General features: G+C 40.4%; 2 protein-coding genes across 2 annotated transcripts in view; both read right to left on the bottom strand.

Annotated features, from left to right (window-relative positions):
- Nucleotides 1–729: 729 nt before the first annotated feature.
- LOC114555220 (histone-lysine N-methyltransferase PRDM9-like) lies at nt 730–5,973 on the bottom strand. The gene is made up of 2 exons (XM_028577468.1): nt 5,612–5,973; nt 730–2,220 (listed from the first exon to the last, which is right to left on the bottom strand). The coding sequence occupies exons 1-2, from the start codon at nt 5,781–5,783 to the stop codon at nt 869–871; spliced, it is 1,524 nt and encodes a 507-aa protein (XP_028433269.1). The 5' UTR covers nt 5,784–5,973; the 3' UTR covers nt 730–868.
- A 1,123-nt stretch (nt 5,974–7,096) lies between these two features.
- LOC114556331 (uncharacterized) overlaps nt 7,097–25,709 on the bottom strand; it is a 47,544-nt gene continuing 28,931 nt past the window's right edge. Inside the window, exons 4-8 of the mRNA XM_028579232.1 lie at nt 25,360–25,588; nt 23,580–23,896; nt 10,221–10,428; nt 8,186–8,713; nt 7,097–7,101 (exon numbers count right to left, since the gene is read on the bottom strand). Of these exons, the coding sequence (XP_028435033.1) occupies nt 7,097–7,101; nt 8,186–8,713; nt 10,221–10,428; nt 23,580–23,896; nt 25,360–25,588 (1,287 nt within the window). The remainder of the gene's footprint in view (nt 7,102–8,185; nt 8,714–10,220; nt 10,429–23,579; nt 23,897–25,359; nt 25,589–25,709) is intronic.

Raw genomic sequence — 25,709 nt, 5'->3', positions numbered from 1 at the left:
TCAGGAGCAATTGGGGATCAGTATGTATTAGAGCTGTCAATCTTTCTCTATAATATCATTCGAATTCCATTTGAGAGATATAGATAGATAGATAGATAGATAGATAGATAGATAGATAGATAGATAGATAGATAGATAGATAGATAGATATATAGATAGAGATATATAGAGATATATATATATAAATAAAATATTCAAATATTTAATGCTCAAATGCAGCCTGTTAAATAATATGTACTACTCTACTCAGGCTAACGCAATATGTTACACATTCTGTCCACTAGAGGAACTTCTAACATCAGCTAGGTCTTGAGGGGACCTGCACGCAACTTTGTTTACATTAATTTTCCACTACGCACAAAGCGACAAACACAAATCAGAATCAGAATGGGTTTTTGTTGCCAAGTACGTTTTTTAACACATACAAGGAATTTGTTTTGGTGTTGTTGGTGCACAAATCAACAGAGAACTCTGGAATGAACCATTATCTAACAAGTGTAGTGAAGCGTCTCTGACGTAAAGGCTAATGGTGCACGGTTAGCACAATGACATCATGTCAGAAAGCACAGCTGAAATGATTCGTCATAAACTAGGTAAGTAACAAACGATGCTAACTGCATTAATAACTAAGCCAAACGGTGCAGTCACTGATTTAAAAGCAACCTGTTTCTTGCAGATTGTCACGTTATTGAAAATACAGCTGTTAGAAGGTAATATATGAAATTGAAGCTAACTGACAGCTGTAGGGCAGCTAACATTAACTTTAGCTGTCTCCATTAAGCTCCCAGCTAAGCTCCTATAACTCGCCATGCAGTTAGAAAACCAGAACGAGCTAACTATTGATAACATAAGCATTTGGGCTTAGATTTTATCCTCTGTGGGTTCGCATATGCTTTATTAAACCTGAAGCATCACAGAAGCTAACCCTGCAGATTTTGCAAATGAACGGCTTCTCACCTGTGTGAGTTCTCATGTGCACCAACAAGCCACTATTTTGTCCAAAATCTTTTCCACATCTTTTGCAAGAATATGGCTTCTCACCGGTGTGGGTTCTAATGTGGACCAACAAGGCACAGCTTTGTTTAAAGTCTTTTCCACATGTCTTGCATACATAAGGCTTCTCACCGGTGTGTGTTCTTACGTGGACCAACAAGGCACTACTTTGTCTGAAATCTTTTCCACACGTTTTACAAGTATAGGGCTTCTCACGTGTATGGGTTCTCATATGCCTTTTTAATGTTGAAACATCAAAAAATCCTTTCTCACAGATCTTGCAAATGTACGGCTTCTCACCGGTGTGGATTCTCACGTGGACCAACAACGCACTATTTTGTCGGAAATTTTTTCCACATGTTTTGCATAAATATGGCTTCTCACCTGTGTGGGTTCTCACATGGTCTCTTAGGCCCTCATTACGTTTGAAATCTTTCCCACATGTTTTGCAAGAATATGGCTTCTCACCTGTGTGGATTCTCAAATGCCTTTTTAGTGTTGAGCGACTACATAATAATTTCCCACAGGTTTTGCAAATGTGCGGCTTATGACCTGTGTGAGTTTTCATGTGGATTTTCAGGTGAGTTTTACTTACGAAATCTTTTCCACATGATTTGCAGTAATATGGCTTCTTAGCTACGTGGACTCTCAGGTGTCTCTGAAATGCTGAATCATACATTACGTTTTTCCCACATGTGTCAGCTGTTTGAGTATTACAGTGAATCCCTGACACGGTAGTTTTGTTCAAATGGTTGCTGTGACCTCTGCTCTTGCGTCGTCTCTTCTTTGGTTCTGGCTCTGTATTTCTAGTTGATCCCGAGTCTCCATGCTTGCCTCCTTTCTGATCTTGGCTCTCAGCTTCATGAGAGTTGGGAGAGATGAGCTGGTGGTCACTGTTTGCTTCTGATACCACAGAGGTTATAACTGGCATGTTGGCTACAGACTCTTTCTCTGCTGCACTGAGAGTGTCATCATCAGGATTGAAGTTCAGAGTCTGACCTTTACTGTGGTCCCTTTCCTCATAAGTAGGAGTCAACATAAAGGTATCAGTCTCCTGCTTCAGTACAAGCTGCTCTCCCTCCTGACTGGTGCACAGTTCCTCCTGGTCCTCTTTAATCTGTGGAGGCTCTGGGTCCTCTTGGTCCAGACTGGAGTTCCTCTCCTGAATACAGAGCTGCTGGTCAGAGAGAACCTCCTCCTCCTTACAGACATGTTGCTGTGGGAGCTCTGGAGGGACAGACAACAAAAGAAATAGGATACTACTGTTATTGGAGAAAAGAACACAACACTTGTTCTCTTTTTCTTGAGAAAATAAACTGTAGAAATGATGAATGGAGCTAAGGGGGGCTAAAAAAGTGGAGCCAATGCTGAAGCTCATTAAAGCTGCATTCTCTCTAATTTTCAGAAGGCTCCAAAAAGAAGTCTCTTTTGTAGAAGTCTATGACAAAATAACCCAACTTCTCACTTAATTTATTACTCAGTAAACATTATCATAATGACTTTATGATCTCAATGGCTAGTTTGGTCCCATTTATTTTATGTAAAATAAAAGATTAAGCAGGGGATGTTTTAGGACCTGTCAAACAGGATAGAGGCTTTAATTATTGTAAAAGCAAAAATTTAAATCTGATGTGTTAAACAGATTTGTCCCACATAGTACAGGGATAAACTGAATAGTCCAGGTGATATGCTTTCTGCTGTAACCAGATAATGCATCATATCTCCTGAGCCAAACATGAAAACACACAATAGGTGCTGTCTACCCTGATGTTTTTACGGTCAACTATTAGTTGGACCTAAGACCTATAACTGAATAGATATTTATTTAGCTGGGAGGCTGGTGCCGTGCTCGAGCTTCGACTTTTCAAAATAAAAGCTTGCGTTTGGTCCGCTCGTCTTCCTTTGGTGTTTTGGAACTAAACAGTACGGCAATCATGATAATGAATACAGTAACATTTTCAGCAGATGTCTTACTTACATCATGATGGAGCAAGCAAAGCAGTTTTGTCTTTATGTGCAGGCGGGATTTAGGCTATTCAGTTTGATAAATCCCACGGTAAATTGGCTGGTTTACTAAACAGGGAGGGACTATTTTAAATAGTCTATTTTTTGTATTTCAAGAGCGTATTGCTCCACAATATTAATACAGATTGGTCACTTATTTTGTTGTATAATCACAATATTACACTTAGCAGTGGAACAGCTGATTTCTTTTTTTTGGGCTGGGGGGAGAGCATACTGCAGTCTATGAGTGAGAGAGATGTTCAATCTCAGAACGGTGTGCAACGGTGAGATCATAGACTGTAAATATTTAGTCTATGTTTGAGATATGTTTTCTCTCGTTTGGTGGGTGTGTCTCGGCTCGGGTCACAGGTGATACTCAATCAGCAGAGACGTGTCTGTAAACTCGTGGTAATAAAACATTTAAAACTGCATCAGTGTTTAACGTTGACGTTTGTTTAAGCCACATTAAATAAGAGGGTTTAATTTCCAGGTCCGGAAGCGCATCACTGAAGTGTAGACCTCCTCAAGTGTAATATTGTGATTAAACAACAAAATAAGTGACCAATCTGTATTTATATTGTGGAGCAATTCGCTCTTGAAATACGAAAAAAATTACTATTTATAATCCCTCCCTGTTTAGTTAACCAGCCAATTTACTGTGGGACTTATCAAACTGAATAAATCCCGCCTGCAAATAAACACAAAACTGCTTTGCTTGCTCCATAGTGTTGTAAGTAAGACATTTGCTGAAAAAGTTATTGTATTCATTAGCATGATTGCCGTACTGTTTAGTTCCAAAACACCAAAGGAAGACGAGCGGACCAAACGCAAGCTTTTATTTTGAAAAGTCGAAGCTCGAGCACGGCACCAGCCTCCCGGCTGAGACGGGAGCAGAGACTGTATATTACTAATATATTATATTATTAATAAGGGCATGAGACAGGAGTACTCTTTTTACTATTAAGCCGTAACCAAAAGGCAGAAAAGGGGTCATAAATCCAGCTGTTCCACTTAGCTGCTCCCTCTAGAGGTCTGGAGAACTTCCGTTGTGGAATCTGGATGCAGCGTTTTTTTATTGCATTTGTTTTCAGGGTTTGTGTGCTTTTCTTTTTGCATCACGTTTATGTATTTGGTTGTGTTGTGTGTATTTGCATTGTGTTTGCTGAATGCTGCGCATGTGTTGTCAAATTAATGAAGTTGTTTTTCTTTTTGCATTGCTTCTTTTTTCAGGTTTTTTTTTTTCTTTTTGCATCGTTTTTTTAATTGCAGTGCGTTTGTATATTTGGTTGTGTTGTGTGTATATGCAGCGTGTTTGCGGAATGCTGCACGTGTTGTCAAATTAATGAAGTGGTTTTCTTAATTTGCTTGTGTTTTGTCTATTTGCATGTGTTTTCTGAAGTTGCAGGGCGTTTGCCCCTGTCGGCCACCGTATCATTCACTCCTACATAACTGCAACCTCTATTGTTTACATGTCACAGCTGGAATATTCTATCAAATCATAATTTAAAATGTTTTTATCAAATGAGTTAACCTTCTCTCTGATCTTTCCACAACCCCGCTGGAAACAGCGTAACTAACCCTTGGTTGGGATTCAGTGTTCTACACAACAAAGGCTTGTAGCCAGGAGGGCATTATATTATCACTTTTCTCAACATCATTAAATCAGCTAATTGTGAGACAGAACAACCTTTCAAACACAAGGTAGGAGCTGCAATCACCATTTGAGTGAAAAGTGCATTTTATGGGTTGTATTGCTCATTTAAAAAGGTATATTATCAACAGTTAAAAGGTTGTGGGTGGGCTATAATCTATCAAATACAAGCCTCCCTCATTAAACCAAGTCATTTCCAAGGTAGGAGGATGGTTCTAATCAGGGCACAGGGTGCTGACAGTAATCACTTGTTGGCACAACAGGGACTCCGTAGAAATCTGTGGTTCTAACCAGGATTCAAATAGTAGCGGTTAAACTCACCTATCCTGTGTAACATACAGTACAGGCCAAAAGTTTAGACACACCTTCTCATTCAATGTGTTTCTTTATTTTCATGACTATTTACATTGTAGATTCTCACTGAAGGCATCAAAACTATGAATGAACACATATGGAATTATGTTTCCTAACAAAAAAGTGGGAAATAACTGAAAACATGTCTTATATTTTAGATTCTTCAAAGTAGCCACCCTTTGCTTTTTTTGATAACTGCAAACCCTTGGTGTTCTCTCAATGAGCTTCATGAGGTAGTCACCTGAAATGGTTTTACCTTCACAGGTGTGCTTTGTCAGGGTTAATGAGTGGAATTTTCCCCCTTATTAATAAAAAAAGCAAAGGGTGGCTACTTTGAAGAATCTAAAATATAAGACATGTTTTCAGTTATTTCACACTTTTTTGTTAAGTACATAATTCCATATGTGTTCATTCATAGTTTTGATGCCTTCAGTGAGAATCTACAATGTAAATAGTCATGAAAATAAAAAGGAAACGCATTGAATGAGAAGGTGTGTCCAAACTTTTGGCCTGTACCGTATAGAACCAGGATTCAAATAGCAGCGGTTAAACTCACCTATCCTGTGTAACATATAGAACCAGGATTCAAATAGTAGCGGTTAAACTCACCTATCCTGTGTAACCTGATTTCTGGTCTCCAAACGCCATCCAACAGTCTGCGCTGCCGAGCGATCTCTTCCTCGTACTCGACGATAGTTTTTTCAACAACTCGGAATATTTGTTCAGCAGCAGCAGTTAGTCGCTCGGTGACAAACTCTCTCAAACACTCAACTGAAGACATTGTTGCTTAGTTCCAGCTGAAAGAATCATCTGCTCTACGACTACAATACCGTCTTCCAGCTCATTCAACAGCAGCATGCAGCTAACGCTACGGCCAGCAGCCTTGTTTACTTCCGCTGGCTGTCACACTCATTAAGGTCCGACGGGAAACGGGAGGGAGCTTTTCTTTCTGCTTTTAGCTGAGGGCATTGTACAGCTACCTCGCTTCTTTCCACAAGGACATTTGCACTCTTTAACTACTTCACTGACACACATCTTTTTGTTGGTACTTTGCAGATAGTGAATTGTATGAAAACCAAATAAGCAGAGGTGGAAGAAGTATTGCTTTAAATTGCCTACATAAAAAGGATAAAACTAAATTATCTTTACTAAATCAATTTCTCTTAGAAACTTAATATTGTGATATACCTTGCATGCTTTTTTCACCAGAAGCCCTGACAGTGAAAAAGCTTGGTGGTCTGTCTTCTGACGTGTCTGTAAAAGGTGATCTCTCTCTCTCTCACTCTCTCTCTGGGTGATGTATTCCTTGCAGTGAATTAGAATGTGTTCAACAGTTTCTGTCTGGTTACAGTATGTTCATTTTCCATTTGAATATTTGCCTATGTTTGAATCCCGGGTACAAGCTGCCCAAATAGGTTTCCTAAGGAGGGTGGCTGGTGTCTCCCTTAGAGATAGAGAGAGAAGCTCAGTCATCCATGAGCAACTTGGGAGTAGAGCCGCTGAAAAGGAGCCGGCTGAGATGGTTCAGCATCTGGTAAGGATGCCCCCGGCCCGTCCAGCTGGGAGGTGGCCTCAGGGATGACCCGAGACTAGGTGGCAGGACATCAAGCTGGGAGGAGGCCTCGGGGAAGAACCAGGACTAGGTGGAGGGACTATATCTCCACCTTCTAGCCTGGGAACATATATCAAGCTACTTTTTCCATTTTGTCAGAATGTTTAGTTCAGCTGGATGTTGTTCTGCTGAGTTCTCAAAGTGTAAATGAGGTAGGGTTTGAACACTTAAAATGGTTGTCATTTTAGTCTTATTAATAAATTAATTGGAATTAACCAGAAACCATTTTGATAGATACTTTATTGTCTCCATGGGCAAATTTGACTTAGACTTGTCAACACACATGGGCACACAACACCAGCAAAATATACAAATAATTCAAAAATACCCACCCTGAGGCATTAATCAGTTTGTGGGTTTGTACTGCAGTACAGCCTCTAAGCTCTGCTTATCTTAGGCTCCTGTTTAAAACTCCAACCGATACAGAAACAAAAGAGTTCTTAAAGTGATGAGCTGTGTATCGTCTGCCTGATGGTAACAGTTCACACTGAGGGTACAGAACATGGGATGGATCACAGAGGATTATCTTTACATGTTTAAGTATGCACTGGCCAAAGAGACACTCAAGATTATGATGACCTTTCGCTAAATAACTTAAAACTTTTATTTTGATGATACAATTTAATCAATAATTTTCATTTATCAAACACAAATGCAAAAATGTGGCCAGCATCTGATCAGAAAACAAAAAAAAGGTAGTGTACAAAAAGGGCCAAAAGAAGGCACTTCTACCTTTTAATAGGACTTGACCATGAACCACTAGAACTTTATGGTCTAAAACCAAGATTGATTTTAGATTAAATGTTATCCTCTGTGGGTTCTCATATGCTTTGTTAATGATGAAGCAACACAGAATCTTTTCCTGCAGGTCTTGCAAACGTACGGCTTCTCTCCTGAGTGTGTTCTCATATGGACCGACAAGCCACTACTACAGCCAAACCCTTTTCCACATGTTTTGCAAGAATATGGCTTCTCACCTGTGTGAGTTCTCATGTGGATTTTTAAAGCTGAAGCTTCACAGAATCTTTTACCGCAAGTCTGGCAAATGTACGGCTTCTCCCCTGTGTGGGCTCTTCTCATGTGGACCAACAAGTTACTATTATATCCAAACCCTTTTCCACATGCTTTGCAAGAATATGGCTTCTCACCTGTGTGAGTTCTCATATGCCTTAATAAGTCTGAAGCGTCACAGAATCTTTTCCCACACGTCTTGCAAACGTACGGCTTCTCACCTGTGTGGGCTCTTCTCACATGAACCAACAACTCGCTATTTTTTCTGAAATCTTTTCCACATATTTTGCAAGAATAAGGCTTCTCACCTGTGTGGACTATCATGGGCCTTTTTAATGATGAGACCTCACTCAATCTTTTCTCACAGGTGTTGGAAACACATGGCTTCTCACCTGTGTGAATTCTCAAGTGACTTTTCAGGTTATGTTTACATCTGAAATCTTTTCCACATAATTTGCAAGAATAAGGCTTCTCACCTGTGTGGATTCTCATGTGTCTCTGCAATGCTGATTTATGCTTAAAGTCTTTCCCACATGTGTCACATATGAAAGACTTTTTACCTGTTTGAGTATGAGGGTGAATCTCTGACACGTTAGTGTTGTCTACGTTGTTGCTGAGACTTCTGCTCTTGCGTCGTCTCTTCTTTGGTTCTGGTTCTGTATTTCTAGTTGATCCTGAGTCTCCATGCTTGCCTCCTTTCTGATCTTGGCTCTCAGCTTCATGAGAGTTGGGAGAGAGGAGCTGGTGGTCACTGTTTGCTTCTGATACCACAGAGGTTAGAACTGACGTGATGTTGGCTACAGACTCTTTCTCTGCTGCACTTAGAGTGTCATCATCAGGATTGAAGTTCAGAGTCTGACCTTTACTGTGGTCCCTTTCCTCATAAGTAGGAGCCAACATAAAGGGATCAGTCTCCTGCTTCAGTACAAGCTGCTCTCCCTCCTGACTGGTGCACAGTTCCTCCTGGTCCTCTTTAATCTGTGGAGGCTCTGGGTCCTCTTGGTCCAGACTGGAGTTCCTCTCCTGAATACAGAGCTGCTGGTCAGAGAGAACCTCCTCCTCCTTACAGACATGTTGCTGTGGGAGCTCTGGAGGGACAGACAACAAAAGGAATTATGATACTACTGTTATTGGAGAAAAGAACAGAACACTTGTTCTCTTTTTCTTGAGAACACAGACTGTAAACTGTAAACAGTTGCCACTGTTCATCATATCCCCAACCGGCACCGTCAGACACCGCCTACCAAGAGCCTGGGTCTGTCCCAGGTTTCTTCCCAAGAGGGAGTTTTTCCTTACCACTGTCGCACTAAATGCTTGCAATTGAGGGAATTACTGTAATTGTTGGGGCTTTGTAAATTATAGAGTGTGGTCTAGACCTACTCTATCTGTAAAGTGTCTCGAGATAACTTGTGTTATGATTTGATACTATAAATAAAATTGAATAAAAATAATGAATGGAGCTTCGGGGGGGCTAAAAAGTGAAGCCAATGCTGAAGCTCATTAAAGCTGCATTCTATTTAAGTTTCAGCAGGGGGCGACTCCACTGGCTCCAAAAATAAGTCTGATCAATAAGAGTATAAGAGAAAATGACCCTACTTCTCACTTAATTTACAACCTTTTCATAATGAGTTTATGGTCTCAATCTTTAGTTTCAAGTCTTTTTCAATACAGCAGCATGATGTTCATTTAGTAAATTATGGTCCTATTTATTAAGAAATAGACGATAAAGCAGGGGATGATTTAAGGCATGGCTTTCAATCAGGACAGAGGCTTAGGCTGCGTTTAGACTAGACCACACAATGCAGCTTCATTTCACAGAGAAAGAAAGAGGACGGGCTGTGCGTCGTTGTTTGGCAAATAGTCAGCTGCCACACAAACTCCTCGGTAGTTCAGTGCTTGGGTTTCTTTTTTTTACGCTCACGGTTTCAAAACTTTCTTGTGGCACTAATAGAGGCAGTGATGTTTCCTGCTCTCACACTGCCTCAAAACGGACTGACAAGTCTGATCTCCGCTTACATGATAGGCCACCGCAGCATGACGCAGGGTAGCATTTCTCTCAAAGTTGAGTCGGCCTCAACTTTCCACCAAAGCCTGCCGTGTTAATTGGAACAATTTTCGTCTCCAATAAAGTATGTCATGTTCAGAATTCGGTAGCACCTTGCCAACCAAACTAGCTAGCGATAGCATTAGCTGGTAATATTAATTTAAGGGAAAGTGGGCAGATTTTCTATGTACTTGCGTGCATGCTGATGAACAGCAGTTCCCGGAAGCCCGCATTTAGACACAGGTAAAACAAACCAGAGACCTAGGGCATTTAGAAGATTTATAAGGCTTTACTAGATGTATTTACAATATACAGGCAGTTTCTGAGCAATTACCAGAAAGGGTGAAGAGAAGTGTATAGCACAGAATATATCAAAGTATAAAAGTTCTTGGAAATGTACAGCTTCTCACCTGTGTTAGTTCTCAATTGGACCAACAGGCCACTATTTTGGCTGAAAGGATTCTCACCTGTGTGGACTCTCAGGTGTCTCTGCAATAGTGAATTATACTTAAAGTCTTCCCCACATGTGTCACATATGAAAGACTTTTTACCTGTTTGAGTATTAGCGTGAATCTCTGACACGTTAGTGTTGTCTACGTTGTTGCTGGGTCTTCTGCTCTTAAGTCGTCTCTTCTTTGGTTCTGGCTCTGCATTTCTAGTTGATCCTGAGTCTCCATGCTTGCCTCCTTTCTGATCTTGGCTCTCAGCTTCATGAGAGTTGGGAGAGAGGAGCTGGTGGTCACTGTTTGCTTCTGATACCACAGAGGTTAGAACTGGCATGTTGAGCTGCTGGTCAGAGAGAACCTCCTCCTCCTTACAGACATGTTGCTGTGGGAGCTCTGGAGGGACAGACAACAAAAGAAATAGGATACTACTGTTATTGGAGAAAAGAACACTTGTTCTCATTTTCTTGAGACCATAGACTGTAGAAATGATGAACGGAGCTTCTGGGTCAGAAAAGTTGAGCCAATGCTAAAGCTCATTAAAGCTGCATTCTCTCTAATTTTCAGCAGGCTCCAAAAATAAGTCTGTTTTATAGATAGATATATAGATAAAATGACCCACTTCTCACTTAATTTAATACTTAGCAAACATTACCATAATGACTATGGTCTCAATCGCTAGATTGGTCCCATTTATGTTATGTAAAATAAAAGATTAAGCAGGAGATGTTTCAGGACAGACAGGAGAACAGGACAGAGGCTTTAATTATTTTAAAAATCAAAAATTTAAATCTGATGCTTTAAAACAGATTTGTCCCACACCGTACAGGGATAAAACTGAATAGTCCAGGTGATATGTTCAGTTTTTCATAAAACAGGCATGAAAACAAGTCAGGGGTGAAAAAGGTGAGAAGGAGATTACCCCTCTAGGGAGGTCCGGGGGCACGCTCCTCCGGAAGAAAATTTTAAATATTCCATATTTTAAAGCATCAATCTGATGCATTTTGAGATGAATATTTTGCCAACCAACAGTGTAATATTTCAATATGCACTCATTAAAGTTACTTTAACTGGCAAAACAGTTAAAGTTAGGAAACTGACATTACACAATAATAAAAGTCATAATTTTTAAAGACTAAAACGTTTTGGATCCATTTTTACTTCTTCCAACCATATGTTAAATAAAGAGTCAATGTGGATTTACATATTGCAATAACATAATCCTACAATGAATCATTGTGAAAACTAAACTTTACTACTTTGGCCAGGTCATCATCCAAAAAGCAAATTGGTACATGTTGATATTAGCTGCTTTATTTACATTTATTAAAAACGTTGCATTGTTTATCTTTTCATATAGCTAGACGTCTAGACTCTGGGACAAGGCCGTGATGTTTAAATACCTGCCATGCTGACTCCGAACAGACAGCTTTGTCAGGGCAGTTTGGGCTTCAGATAGCTTTTACAAATCATGTTCCGCTATGTAGCGGTCGTTGCCAGTAACGTACTCGTATGACTTTGTGACTAGCATGACCTGTCTTACCGCTGCTGCCGTCCAAAACATGCGCTGCAGAAGCACCCGGCTCCCTCAGTTTGAGACACCAAGTGCTAAACGGCTTCCCGTCTCCACCCTTTTCTTCTTGTCCTCCATTCATGCCCAGCGCCATTTGTTTTAACTCCTTTCTCAACTAAAGCTGCCTGTATCTACATGCTCCAGGTTTGATAAATTTTGCCTCCATTTCTTTTAGCCGCGTTACCACAGAAACCACACCGGCAACGCACTCTGACATTTCAGCAAAGACCCGCCCTACTATGCATCTGATTGGCTAGAACTTGTTTCATTGGTTGGTGGAAGTTCGATGATTGGTTAAATCCATAGACAGGATGGTTAATATAAATCCAGCGCAGCAAAACAAATCCCATGTGGACTATTTAATTTATTTATTTTTCTAAGATAGTCAAACGCCAGAAATCGGGCACCAGGCCCAAGTACTTACAACCCCCCCGTCCCCCCTCAACCATTTTCTCATTGAATCTACACGATTCACGTAGGTCACATATTTTGGCAGATGACTTACAATTAGTACATATGTCAGAGGCTGCACGCCTCTGGAGCAACTATGGGTTAAGTGTCAAATGTTAATGTACCGCAGTGGGAATTGAACCCAGATCTCCCACACCAAAGGCATGTGTCATATCCACTGTGCCATCACCACCCAAATTATGTATTTTGCATCATATCTCCTGAAGCAAACATGAAAACACAATAGGTGCCGTCTACCCCAATGTTTTTATGGTCACAATTAGTTGGACCTAAGACCTATAACTGAAAAGATATGTATTTATTAAATATAAGGACCAGTTGTTGGTGTGTTATAACTTGGGCCCATCCAGTTTGGGAACCACTGTCGTCAGAGTTAATGAACAAGTATTACGTGTTTAAAACTCAACCTTTTCTTGTCACTAAACAACAGTTTTGATGCCTTCCAGTCAGGTTTTCAACCACACCACAGTACTGAGACAGCTCTTGTTAAACTCTTTAATGACATCCACTTAAAAACAGATGGTGGCAAAACTTCAGTCTTAGTATTACTTGATCTCAGTGCTGCATTTTATACGGTCGACCATGACATATTACTAGACCAATTGGAATACTGGGTTGGACTTTCTGGCACAGTAGTAAACTGGGTTGAATCATACTTAAAAGAATAGGGATTACTTTGTATCTATAGGTAATTATGCATTTGAGCATACAAATATGATGTGTGGAGTTCCCAAGGCTCCGTTCTGGGGCGTCTTCTGTTCAACATCTACATGCTTCCACTGGCTCAGATTATGGAAAACAACAAAATAAGTTACCATAGTTATGCGGACGACACACAAATTTACATAACCTTATTGCCAGGGGACTATAGTCCAATACAATAACTGACTAAGTGCATTGAACAAATTAACAGAACTTTCTTAAATTAAATGAAGAAAAAACTAAGGCAGTTGTTTTTGGAGCAAAAGAGAAACTATTAAAAGTCAGCGCTCAGCAAATCTTGGTGTAGTCATGGACTCAGACCTGAATTTCAACAGCCACATTAAGACAATTACAAAGTCAGCCTATTATCACCTTAAAAATATATCAAGGGTTAAAGGACTTATGTCTCAGCAGGATTTGGAAAAACTTGTCCTTGCTTTTATCTTCAGTAGCCTTGACTACTGCAACGGTGTCTTTACAGGTCTCCCTAAAAAAAAAAAAAAAAAAAAAAAAAAAAAAAAAAAAAAAAAAGAAAAATGAAAAATCAGACAGCTGCAGCCGATTCAAAAGGATGTTACTCAAGTCCTTACTAACACCAAGAAAGTGGATCACATCACTCCAGTTATGAAGTTTTTACATTACAGATGCACAGATTACAATTTTTAGGCCAATTTCTCATTGAGTTTGACCAGCCAATACCGATTTTAGCCAATTCCGATTAAATCTTTTCTAACTGCTTTACAGCACACACAAATGTTTATTTTCTATCTTTTCTTTAATAGAACAAATTTACAACCGGTGGTTGACTGTTTCTCGGTCAACCACCGGTCAAAATTATTGTTAGTTGGTTAAAAAAAAAAAAAAAAGTGATCTCTAAATTAGGCAATTCTAGATATTGGAATAAACGCTACTACAGTTAGCCATCTCATTCCAATATTTTTTTTTCTGTCAAGTGAAATAATCCCTCACGCAAAATTTTTCATAAGGCATAAAAAAAGAAAAATTGTTTGGTTCCGGTTTGTTGTCTGTTGAGGTCATGGGTCGATAGGGAATTTATTTTATTTTTTTCCCAGTGGCAGCAAGGGATAAGTAGGATTTTTTTTTTTGCCTTTACAGTAGCAATGGATAGCCTACTCAATATTTTCATAACATAGCCTACCTGTTACTACATGTACAGTTGTCGCTTAATAAATTGAAAACATTTAATTCACGTGCATATTAAATAGCCACGTGTATTTGTTTTGGTCTTATAATACAGCCACAGGTTTACCGCTCCAGCGGAGAGGATGGTTCGTTTAGACAGCAGCTACGTTTACAAGAGTTTGTCCAAAAATCAAGAGTCGTTGCAAACTAAGAAACAGATTACAAACTGACATCTTTCATTTTAGCTTGTTTGTAAAGTCGCTATTTGCAGAGTAGAGCTTTGTTTGCACAGCGCGGTGAACAAGAGTGGACAGCGCATGAAGAGCAGACTGAAATATGGGTTTCTACATGTTTAAATTTGCCTGTAGAACAGGTAGGTGGGTTTTGATAAATATTGACTCTTTAATCATGCAGGGTTTATTGTAGCTTCTTACAGTTAACGAGTGGACCGTTAGTTCATCTGCACCAGTGGAAGTAAATAATGTATAAGCTGTAGCTATCGTTTCCAGCCAGTTACCGGTACATGTGCTGCGTCAAGTAACACACACACCTCGGCTCTGCTGTGTGTGTGTGTGTGTGTGTGTGTGTGTGTGTGTGTGTGTGTGTGTATTGCTGTTCAGAATCCCATCTATCTTCCATAATGCAACGCTTGTATCCAAATGAATTGTGTTGTGAAGTTGTCATTAGCTTCCCTGCTGTTAGCCTCCTCCACTGAGCCCCAGGGACTTGCTGTAACGTTAGAGCACTCTAAAGGGGGTTTACCTTTCATTTGATCGGGTTTGCTTGCTACGTTGCCATCCTCTTGAACGACATTAAACAACATGTAGTTCATGAGTGGTTTCATCTGCCCTGTTTAACGTGTTGAAGCTCCCCGGCGGCGCAGTAGCGCTGTAGCTGGCCGCCGTGGCCGGTGAGGGCTGGTTGAAGGCGCCGTCCTCACGCTGCTGCTGCCGCCGTAAAACTGGACACGGCAACGTTAAGGTCGGCTCCTCTTCCAGCAGTGCTGGAGGAAAACGGGCATCTTGCATCGCAAGAGTGCTGTACAAAAATGTAATTATAGTTCACCTCAAACTTTTTATTTGGGTCGCACATTAATTGACAGGGTCGGTCGGAAACCGGAACCAAACAATTCATTTAGTTAGGCCTGATCGCCTGTTTTAGCATTCTGAAGGTGCCTGTTTTATCCATTGGTTGTATCCTGTTGCAGTCTATTAGGCAATATTCCGCATAAGATGGGCTTATATTTGGAAACACATTACATCTGCATTTCAGTGGTAACAGATAAGGTGATGATGATGATCATCATCTTTCTTTATTACTGTTAGCGCTACACTCAAACTAAAGCGGCGTCTCTTCAGAGCGGTCATTTTCTCAAATGAGCCGCGGCAATGTTTCTAATGAGCTTCTAACGCTAGACAAACGACTTTATTTTAAACGCCATCACCTGGCTTGTACCCAAACTATTTAGACACTAAGGAGCCATTTGTCCTCCGATTACATACAAGCTCCTCTGCGCCGCATTTGCGGGACTTGTTTCGCGCTGTAGGGGATTTAAAAAACGTGACGTGAGTGGAAGGGCGGTGCCGGGGCAGTGTGTGTGTGTGTGTGTGTGTGTGTGTGTCTGTGTGTCTGTGTGTGTGAGTGTGAGTGTGAGAGATGCGACAGAGTTGAGAAATTGCGGGCGTGGCTCGAAACGGCTGTTATTTCAAATAGCGTAGCATATTTTAAACTAAACGGTTAACCGGTTTCAACCGGTTAATGAGGCTCGGTGACCGGTCAAGAAAATTCTTAGTTTTCGCCATCCCTAACCACTAGTAAACATGCTCTGCTAGTCTATCGTTCAGGACAAGAGCCTGTAGCCTGGTGGTGGGGGAGGCAGGACATCCTCCCCAAATTGTCTGCCCTTATAAACTCCTACCTGTGTGTGTACAGGCCTCTTGGACCCCGTCTGAGAGGGTTTTCTCCTGTGCAGGACATACCATAAGTCAGGAGGTGTATCCGAGTTACTTGAGAAGGCAAATATGGTCATTTATCTGCAAAAGAACAGCTTAAGTTTGAAGCTTACCAACTTGGCATACCAACTCAACATGTATTTTGTTGTTACTTGTTAATAGTGTAATGGTTATTTATTGTTACATTATTGTAGTTGTGAGTTAGGTGACTTAGGTTTACTTATTATATATTAAAGTACTTTAAAACATTAATATGTGTATACGCTATATGCAACGCTACCAAGCCACGGCCGAGCCATGTGCATCGCTGCGACGTGTAGTTAGTAGTGTAGTGAGAGGTGGTAGACGCAGAGGGGTCTGCGGGGGTACACAGGACCAGAAACCAGCCTTAAAGCTGCCTTGCCTTGTGTCAACTTAAGGTACGTGTCCCTAAATGTTTCCCTTTACCAAAAAACAATTCCATTAATGGCTGTAGTGCTCCTAGTATCGCAAAGTTAGTCTGGAGCCCTCAACTGGCTTTTTAGTCCAGTCATTTTAAGCCAAAATGGGGGTCGACCTATGACATTTGCCCAGGTTAACAAATAATTTCAAAAAACTTGTAATACATTTTTTGTTTGTCTTTGATGTAAGTAATCAACCCAGTAATTTTCATGGTGATATCTAAAAGGTTAAAAATGTTACCCTATTCATGTTAGAAAATGAATGAATAGGCTATATTTTGGGTCTTTTTCAAAACTTTCCCCTAATGGGATTCTTCAGGGCTTTCCCCCCCCTTTACTCAGGACATATTGAGGTTTGCTTCTGTTGCCATTTGTCCTACCTTTTTTCATAAAATGACTGGACGATTTGGCTGACCTGTCTGCACTTTAGTTTTATGTAGGCTACCTACTTTGTAATGTGAGAACACGGTGTGATGAACCAGAATGACCGGGGCCCTGGAAGTTGACCCATATGGGTCTGACCTCAGTAGAACCAGAGTGTGGACCCAGAGAAGAAGTCAAGGGACCAAACCTGCTCTGTGTAGCCGGAGATGAGGGCTGGAAACAGCGTCCAGTAGCTCCCGTTGTCGCTCGTTCTCCTCTTTTGAACGACAGAGTTCCTCCTCGTACTCTGCTATCGTTCTCTCAAACAGCCCAAATATCTCCTCAGCAGCCGCAGCTAGTCGCTGCTCCACCAACGCTCTCAGCCTCCGGACTTCAGTCATTTTCACACAACGAGTCCGTCGCAGACACCGTTTGTTCTGCTTGGGTCGGTGCTGCTAACCAGCTAGCACGCTAAGCTAGCGCCGATAGCAGCACCAAGTCCATCAGACCCAGCGAGGCTCTGATGGACCAGTACCGCTGAACAGAACCGAACACATGCTTTCTCAGCACCACTAACCCACTCCGCTGGTTCCACTCACGTTAGACACCATACTGCACAAAGAGTAGCACTTCTTCTTCTTCTTCTTCTTCTTCTTCCGGTTTTATGGCGGAAGAAGAACTTTAATGGTGCATTACCGCCTCCAGCTGGACCGGGCTGGGGTGCTGGAGTCTAACTTTTCCAAGTATGAAGCAAACAAACAAACAAAATAAAAATAATAAAAAAACTAAATACTTTTAATTAGTCCTGTATTCCTCATTAAGCTAAATCCATATTTAAAACAGATGCAGTATCTAAAAGTCTTCTAACATTGACTGAAGTGTCTGTTGTGGGGGTTCAGATACACATGGTTCCATTTTGCTGAGGTACCAGGTCAGAGGGGCCCTCTGGAAGGTATTGATTGGTTGCCCCTGCCCCTATCATTTGCCCCCACATCACCACTTCATGTTATATATCCATGTTACACAAAGCATAGAATATATGCTATGTCTCAAGAGCAGAACTTCAGAATGTACTTTGGGCTTCCTAATTCTCCGAGCTTCTGCAGAGCTTGTAAATAAACTTTTGTAATCAAGAACAGTGTCCAGCGGATTTCTTATCAACACATCCTCGCAGCATTGTTGTTTGGACACCACACAGATTTCACCTGAGCTTCTTTGTAGAATGTCCTCTAAGATTAACCTTAACTGTTTTCATTGCAATTTTGAGATTTATCTTAGTCTTTCTTCTTGATATTTAGGACAGTGTAGAATAACATTCTCTATAGACTCTGGACTACCACAGAATACACAGTTGCCATCAGCATGCTTCTTCATTATTAACAAAGTATTATTTAATCTTGTGTCTGTAGCATGAGTTAATAATTCCACTCGCCATTAAAAGGTAACTTTTCATTTGGCTAGTAGTTTCAATATGAGACAGGCTTTTTCTGTAACATGAGCGCCATGGTAAGTCGCATATACTGAGCTCCACTGTTATAGTTAGGTCAATGTGTTCATTGTGATAATATGTTAGTATGCATGCAGTATATCCACATGGGAGGTGTGAAGAAAAAAAATAAAAGTTAACATGTGCCTAAGTTCAACAAAACAAGTCACACCAAGGCCCTGAGTAAATGCAATCACTAATGACTTTCTATACCATAATATAAATATAAACAATTAGTAATAATGACTTTCTGGATTATATGATCAATCAGTTTTAATAACTTAAAAATACGGTAACTCCACTGAAATTATTTGAAACTAAAGTAACGAGCCAATTTTGTAAATTGTAAGGAGCAGAAAGTACCAATATTCATGTTACATTACATTACATGTCATTTAGCTGCTTTAATCCAAAGCGACTTACAATTGCTATACATCAGAGGCCGGACACCTCTGCACACCAGGGACAAAACATCGGCCCTGGCATTTTTGGCCCAGGCGGCCCACACCCACCGTGATTGGTCAGACCCATTCCCTGCAGACAGTCCTCTATAAATATGCGTGCATGCTATGATATGAGTTGCCTAGAGTTCAGCGTTCATGTGATCGTTTTGGATCCTTCAAGAGGGGTCTCAAGACTTATCTGTTGATCTTACACTTAAATAATTCATTCATTCTTAGAGTTATGATTTGTATATTTACACCAGTCCCACAATGAGCTTTCCTTAGTATGTACAATTTCTGTCTGTAGCTTTTGAGGAGGAGAGAGGGGGGGGGCAAGGTGGAGGGTGGGGGTGTGGTCTTGACCAACTGCCACTTTGCTCGTTTGAAAGCCATGATGTCTCTCTCTCTCATGGGGGGGCCAAATTCTCTGGGCGGGCAAAGCAGAGAAAGGGGAGGTAACCTTGCCCCTTATGACCTCATAAGGAGAAGATTCCTGATTGGTCCATCTGAGCTTTCATTTTCTCAAAGGCAGAGCAGGATACCCAGGGCTCGGTTTACACCTATCACCATTTCTAGCCACTGGGGGACCATAGGCAGGCTGGGGGAACTCATATTAATGTTAAAAAACCTCATAAAGTGAAATTTTCATGCCATGGGACCTTTAAGAGAAAAAGAATATAAATGACCATCTCCGCGTCCTTCAGTTCACATAAAGTGATTTAGATAACCTTGGTTGGTTTGTTTGTTTGTTTCTTTTTAAGTGACGTCACCTTGTTCAAAGATCTCAGATATTAACTTGGAGAATACAAAGTTATTGATATCTGGGAGACCATATCATAATAAACTGACTGGTCTGTAGAAACTCCTCAGAATAGATAAGATACATTCAAACATCTGCATGCACACATACCAAACCTATCAGTTATTATAACTGAGATGACACACAAATGTAAATGTAACTCATTACTAACCACCACTTTCTTTAGGGAAAATGTTTATTTTTGTAAAATAAGTTTAACTTTGATTTATTCATAGAAATGTATACAAAAATGTTTTACAATTCCTAATCAACACAGTGCTTAGTTACCAAAACTGTGGCAAATATTGAGGTACAACCTTTTAACTGCAGTTGATACCATAGATACCAAAGAGCTGTACGCTGGAAAACAAAATAAAGACAAATAAAAACAGAATTACAATGATTGTGTATTTATTTTAGCTGAAAAAAGCTTATTTTGAGACAAGTAGCAGCCTTAAGTCTGAAAGTTTAAAGCTGATTAGTGTTGAACAAACACTTGAACTCAGTACTTGACTAATTGTCCCAGCGAGCATCTCTGCAGCTTCACTGATTTCTGCTCCGCTCACCAACACACTTGTGTCTTTTGACAAGACTGAGCCGAAAGAGAATCTTCTATCACAAACTGAACAACTAAATGATTTGTCCCCATGTGGACAGTTAAGTGTTGTTTCACATTTCCCTTTTGGGTGAATCTTTCACTACAAAATGAGAAACTAAATGGTTTTTCCCCTGTGTGGATTCTCATGTGTTTAACCAAATTGCCTTTACTAAAGAGTACTACTAGTTTACATGCTGAGCAGGTGAAACATTTTTCTTCGAATGAAGCCTCATGTGACTCGTTAAGGAGTTCTTCAGACGGGATCTTTTACCACAAACTGAGCAACTAAATGGTTTCACTCCTGTTCGGACTCCAGTGTTTCTGCAGAGGTTTCTTGAGGCCAAAGCTTCCAGCACGTTCAGAGGAGCTAACTGATGTGTTTCCAGCATTACATTCCACATCACTTACAGCTACTTCATTGTTTGGCACAAGGTTTAACCCTGACTGAGGTTCCCTAGTCTCCTCCCAGTCGACGATAGTTTTTTCAACAACTCGGAATATTTGTTCAGCAGCAGCAGTTAGTCGCTCGGTGACAAACTCTCTCAAACACTCAACTGAAGACATTGTTGCTTAGTTCCAGCTGAAAGAATCATCTGCTCTACGACTACAATACCGTCTTCCAGCTCATTCAACAGCAGCATGCAGCTAACGCTACGGCCAGCAGCCTTGTTTACTTCCGCTGGCTGTCACACTCATTAAGGTCCGACGGGAAACGGGAGGGAGCTTTTCCTTTAGGATTTTCACAGTCCTTTGTTCCAATAAATCTTTTAATAGCTACCCATTAAAAAACAAATCCTATAAGGATTTTTATCCCCTAAAAAAAATAATTTAGTTCTTTGTAAGATGTGTAAAGTCCTACTAGAATGCACAAACTAGTTACATATTATATCTAAGGAGACTTGTATTCCTTTTTTATTTTACAAGAATTCCAAATATAATGAGCTAGGATACAGTATCAAACATAAGGGTCCTGAAGAATCTAAAGTGAGTCAATGGATCACTGTAATTAAATGGAGTTCCACTGATAAAAAGCTAGGATTCCTCTGAGCCCACAGAAAAACTGAACTGCTGCCTTCTGTTGGTCAGAATCTACACTTACCAAGAGTACATGGGATGGATCACAGACGATTATCTTCCCTACCACTGGTCAAAGACACACTGATGATTATGATGATCTTTCTCTAGCAATAACTTTTATTTTGATGATACAGGAAGATTCCCAAACCATGCTGTCATCACATAGCTAATTACACTCTCCAAAAAAAAAACAGCCGTATAAAATCGAACAATCAACCATTTGTCATTTATCAAACAAATATGCAAAACATTTGGCCAAAATCGTGTCAGACACAAACGCTAGTGTATAAAAATGGCCAAAAGGCACTTAAACATTCTTATACTGTAATAAAAACTGATGTCAGTCACTCAGAAATGTAAAACCTATCTTCAATCTCAAATCGGTGTACACCTTGTTGCTGCGGTACCTGGTTGAACGGTGTTCAAACGTGTGCAACAGGTGTTGAGTTGTTTTCTCTGGTTTAGTGGGCGTGTCTCTGGTTTATTGGCTGTGTCCCAGGTGATAGCCAATCAGCAGAGACTTCCTTGTAAACTATATAATAATAAAAAGGCAGAGCGCACACAGCAGGGTGCTCAACGCACCCCCGTTTCAGTTCAAAAAAATCTGTTGCTACATTAAGTCGGGACTGAATGTGACCCTGACTTCCTGCAAAGATGTTCAGGAGGCTTCATATAGAACTATCAAATACTAATCAAAGTACATGGATTTAAAGTTCTTGTTAAACTTTAAACTAAAAGTGATTCTGAGATACTTTGTAAATGAACATTCGGCAAAAACAACCATCAAGTTCACATCATTACTTTAACAGCCACTACTGTCAACTCACATTCTCCCTTGATTTGGGAGATTACAAATGTTTCACAGAAATACTGTTAATAACAGAAGTAATAGTCATACAAAGAGAAACTTTACATTAAGTGATTGACATCTCATCTTTGTTCAAAATATTTAACATTAAAAAGTATTTCATTCAGTTAAACACGTCTACGGCTGCAACTAACAATTATTTAGATTAATCGATTAGTTGTTTGGTCGATAAAATGTCAGAAAATTGTGAAAAATGTGGATCAGTGTTTTCCAAAAGCCCAAGATGACGTCCTCAAATGTCGTTTTGTCAACAACTCAAAGATATTCGGTTGACTGTCACAGAGGAGAGAAGAAACTAAAAGATTTTCACATTTAAGAAGCTGGAATCAAATAATTAATCAAAATAGTTGGCGATTAATTAAAAAGTTGACAACTAATTGATTAATAGATTCATCTTTGCAGCTCTAAACACGTCTCTACGAGAGTTTCAGCTCAATGTTGATCCTCAGGTCACTTTTCCCACAATTGTTGCAAAAATGTTGCTCCTCACTTCTGAGGGTTCTTGTCAGTTTTGAGCATCAACCACTAGAACGTTATAATCGCAATAAACGCAAAATGCAAAGGATCAATATTAGATTAGATTTTATCCTCTGTGAGTTCTCATATGCTTTGTTAAACCTGAACCGTCACAGAATCCTTTTCCGCAGGTCTTGCAAACGTACGGCTTCTCTCCTGTGTGTGTTCTCATGTGCATCAACAAGCCACTACTACGCCCAAACCCTTTTCCACATGTTTTGCAAGAATACGGCTTCTCACCTGTGTGAGTTCTCATGTGGACCAACAAGTGACTATTATGTCTGAAATCTTTTCCACACGTTTTGCAGGAATACGGCCTCTCACCTGTGTGTGTTCTCATATGACTTATTAATGCTGAAGGATCACCGAATCTTTTACCACAGGTCTTGCAAATGTACGGCTTCTCGCCTGTGTGTGTTCTCATGTGCACCAACAAGCCACTACTACACCCAAACCCTTTTCCACAGGTTTTGCAAGAATATGGCTTCTCACCTGTGTGAGTTCTCATGTGCCTTGTTAATGCTGAAGCCTCACAGAATCTTTTCCCACAAGTCTTGCAAATGTACGGCTTCACACCTGTGTGGATTCTCATGTGGATTCTCAGGCGAGTTTTACTTATAAAATCTTTTTCACATGATTTGCAAGAATATGGCTTCTCACCATTGTGGACTCTCATGTGGAGCAACAAGGTAGCATTTTGTCCAAAGTGTTTTCCACATGTGTCACAAGAATAAGGCTTCTCACCTGTGTGGACTCTCAGGTGTCTCAGCAAAAGTGAATTACACTTAAAGTCTTTCCCACATGTGTCACATATGAAAGACTTTTTACCTGTTTGAGTATGAGGGTGAATCTCTGACACGTTAGTGTTGTCTACGTTGTTACTGTGACTTCTGCTCTTGCGTCGTCTCTTCTTTGGTTCTTGCTCTGTATTTCTAGTTGATCCTGAGTCTCCATGCTTGTCTCCTTTCTGATCTTGGCTCTCAGCTTCATGAGAGTTGGGAGAGAGGAGCTGGTGGTCACTGTTTCCTTCTGATACCACAGAGGTTATAACTGGCATGTTGGCTACAGACTCTTTCTCTGCTGCACTTAGAGTGTCATCATCAGGATTGAAGTTCAGAGTCTGACCTTCACTGTGGTCCCTTTCCTCATAAGTAGGAGCCAACATAAAGGGATCAGTCTCCTGCTTCAGTACAAGCTGCTCTCCCTCCTGACTGGTGCACAGTTCCTCCTGGTCCTCTTTAATCTGTGGAGACTCTGGGTCCTCTTGGTCCAGACTGGAGTTCCTCTCCTGAATACAGAGCTGCTGGTCAGAGAGAACCTCCTCCTCCTTACAGACATGTTGCTGTGGGAGCTCTGGAGGGACAGACAACAAAAGAAATAGGATACTACTGTTATTGGAGAAAAGAATAGAACAATTGTTCTCTTTTTCTTGAGACCATAGACTGTAAAAATAATGAATGTTTTTATTTTTGTATTCCTCCTGAAAATGACTTTTTGTGGTTGGATTGATAGCTACATCTGGATTCAGGTTGCACTAAAAATTCATTTTACTTGAACAATGCAGTGTTAAACAATTTTAATAAATATAGATTTGAACCTTATTGAAATTTGTTTTGTGTAAATTGTTAATAATTGAGCAACGGGAAAATAATCGCTCATTGAAAAATTTATCGTTGATTAATCAAAAAAGTTAATTGTTAGATCAGTCGACTAATCGAAAAAATAATCGCTAGATTAATCGTTTAAAAAAAATAATCGTTTGGGACAGCCCTAGTTTAGACTAGACCGCACAATGCAGCTTCATTTCACAGAAAGAAAGAGAAGGACGGGCTGTGCTTCGTTGTTTGGCAAACAGTCAGCTGCCACACAAACTCCTCGGCAGTTCAGTGCTTGCGTTTCTTTTTTTTACCCTCATAGTGTTCCTAAACTTTCTTGTGGCAGTGACAGAGGCAGTGATGTTTCCTGTTCTCACACTGCCTCAAAACGGACTGACAAGTCTGATCTCCGCTTACATGATAGGCCACAGCAGTGTGACGTGGGGTAGCATTTCTCTCAAAGTTGAGTCGGTCTCAACTTTCCACCAAAGCCCTGCGCATTTCGCCCCATTATTAAAGATTACTGGAAAGATGTTTTAGCTGCACCGTCTGACGGCGGGCACAGGAAATGTGAATGCACGCTTAGCAATGCTAACCATGGTACTAGTGTACATTAAAATAGACCTGACCTTGTTTTTGGGTGCTGTACGTGTTTTCAACTTAAACTTTGACCCCTTCACTGGATTTTCATTTCATCAAAGTCAATTGGAACAATTTTCGTCTCCAAAAAAGTATGTTTTGTTCAGAATTCGGTAGCAAGTTGTCAACCAAACTAGCTAGCACTAGCATTAGCTGGTAATGTTAATTTAAGGGAAAGTTTGCAGATTTTCTATGTACTTTCGTACATGATGATGAACAGCATTTCCTAGAGGTCTGCATTTACCCACAGGTAAAAAAACCAGAGACCTAGACAGAGAATTAGAAGGCATTCCTAGATATATTTACAATATACTCTGGGTTTCTGAGCAATTGCCAGAACAGAAGAACGTAGAGAAGTGTATAGCACAGAATATATCAAAGTATAAAAGTTCTTGTAAATGTACAGCTTCTCATCTGTGCGAGGTCTCAATTGGACCAACAAGCCACTACTTTGGCTGAAATCTTTTCCACATGTTTTGCAATAATATGACTTCTCACCTGTGTGGGTTCTCAGGTGTTTCTTCAAACCTGAATTACACTTAAAGTCTTTCCCACATGTGTCACATATGAACGACTATTTACCTGTTTGAGTATTAGGGTGAATCTCTGACACGTTAGTGTTGTCTACGTTGTTGCTGAGACTTCTGCTCTTGCGTCGTCTCTTCTTTGGTTCTGGTTCTGTATTTCTAGTTGATCCTGAGTCTCCATGCTTGCCTCCTTTCTGATCTTGGCTCTCAGCTTCATGAGAGTTGGGAGAGAGGAGCTGGTGGTCACTGTTTGCTTCTGATACCACAGAGGTTATAACTGGCATGTTGAGCTGCTGGTCAGAGAGAACCTCCTCCTCCTTACAGACATGTTGCTGTGGGAGCTCTGGAGGGACAGACAACAAAAGAAATAGGATACTACTGTTATTGGAGGAAAGAACAGAACAC

Source organism: Perca flavescens, chromosome 5 (genome assembly GCF_004354835.1).
Source record: "Perca flavescens isolate YP-PL-M2 chromosome 5, PFLA_1.0, whole genome shotgun sequence".
Classification (NCBI taxonomy): Eukaryota; Metazoa; Chordata; class Actinopteri; order Perciformes; family Percidae; genus Perca; species Perca flavescens.
The sequence above is the reverse complement of the archived record's forward strand: the minus strand, read 5'-3'. Positions and strand labels throughout refer to the sequence as shown.

Coding starts and splice junctions, on each gene's coding strand:
- LOC114555220 (XM_028577468.1), bottom strand. CDS start 5,783: ATGTCTTCAGTTGAGTGTTTGAGAGAGTTTGTCACCGAGCGACTAACT. Junction 2,221..5,611: donor AATCAGGTTACACAGGATAG/GTGAGTTTAACC, acceptor CTGTCCCTCCAG/AGCTCCCACAGCAACATGTC.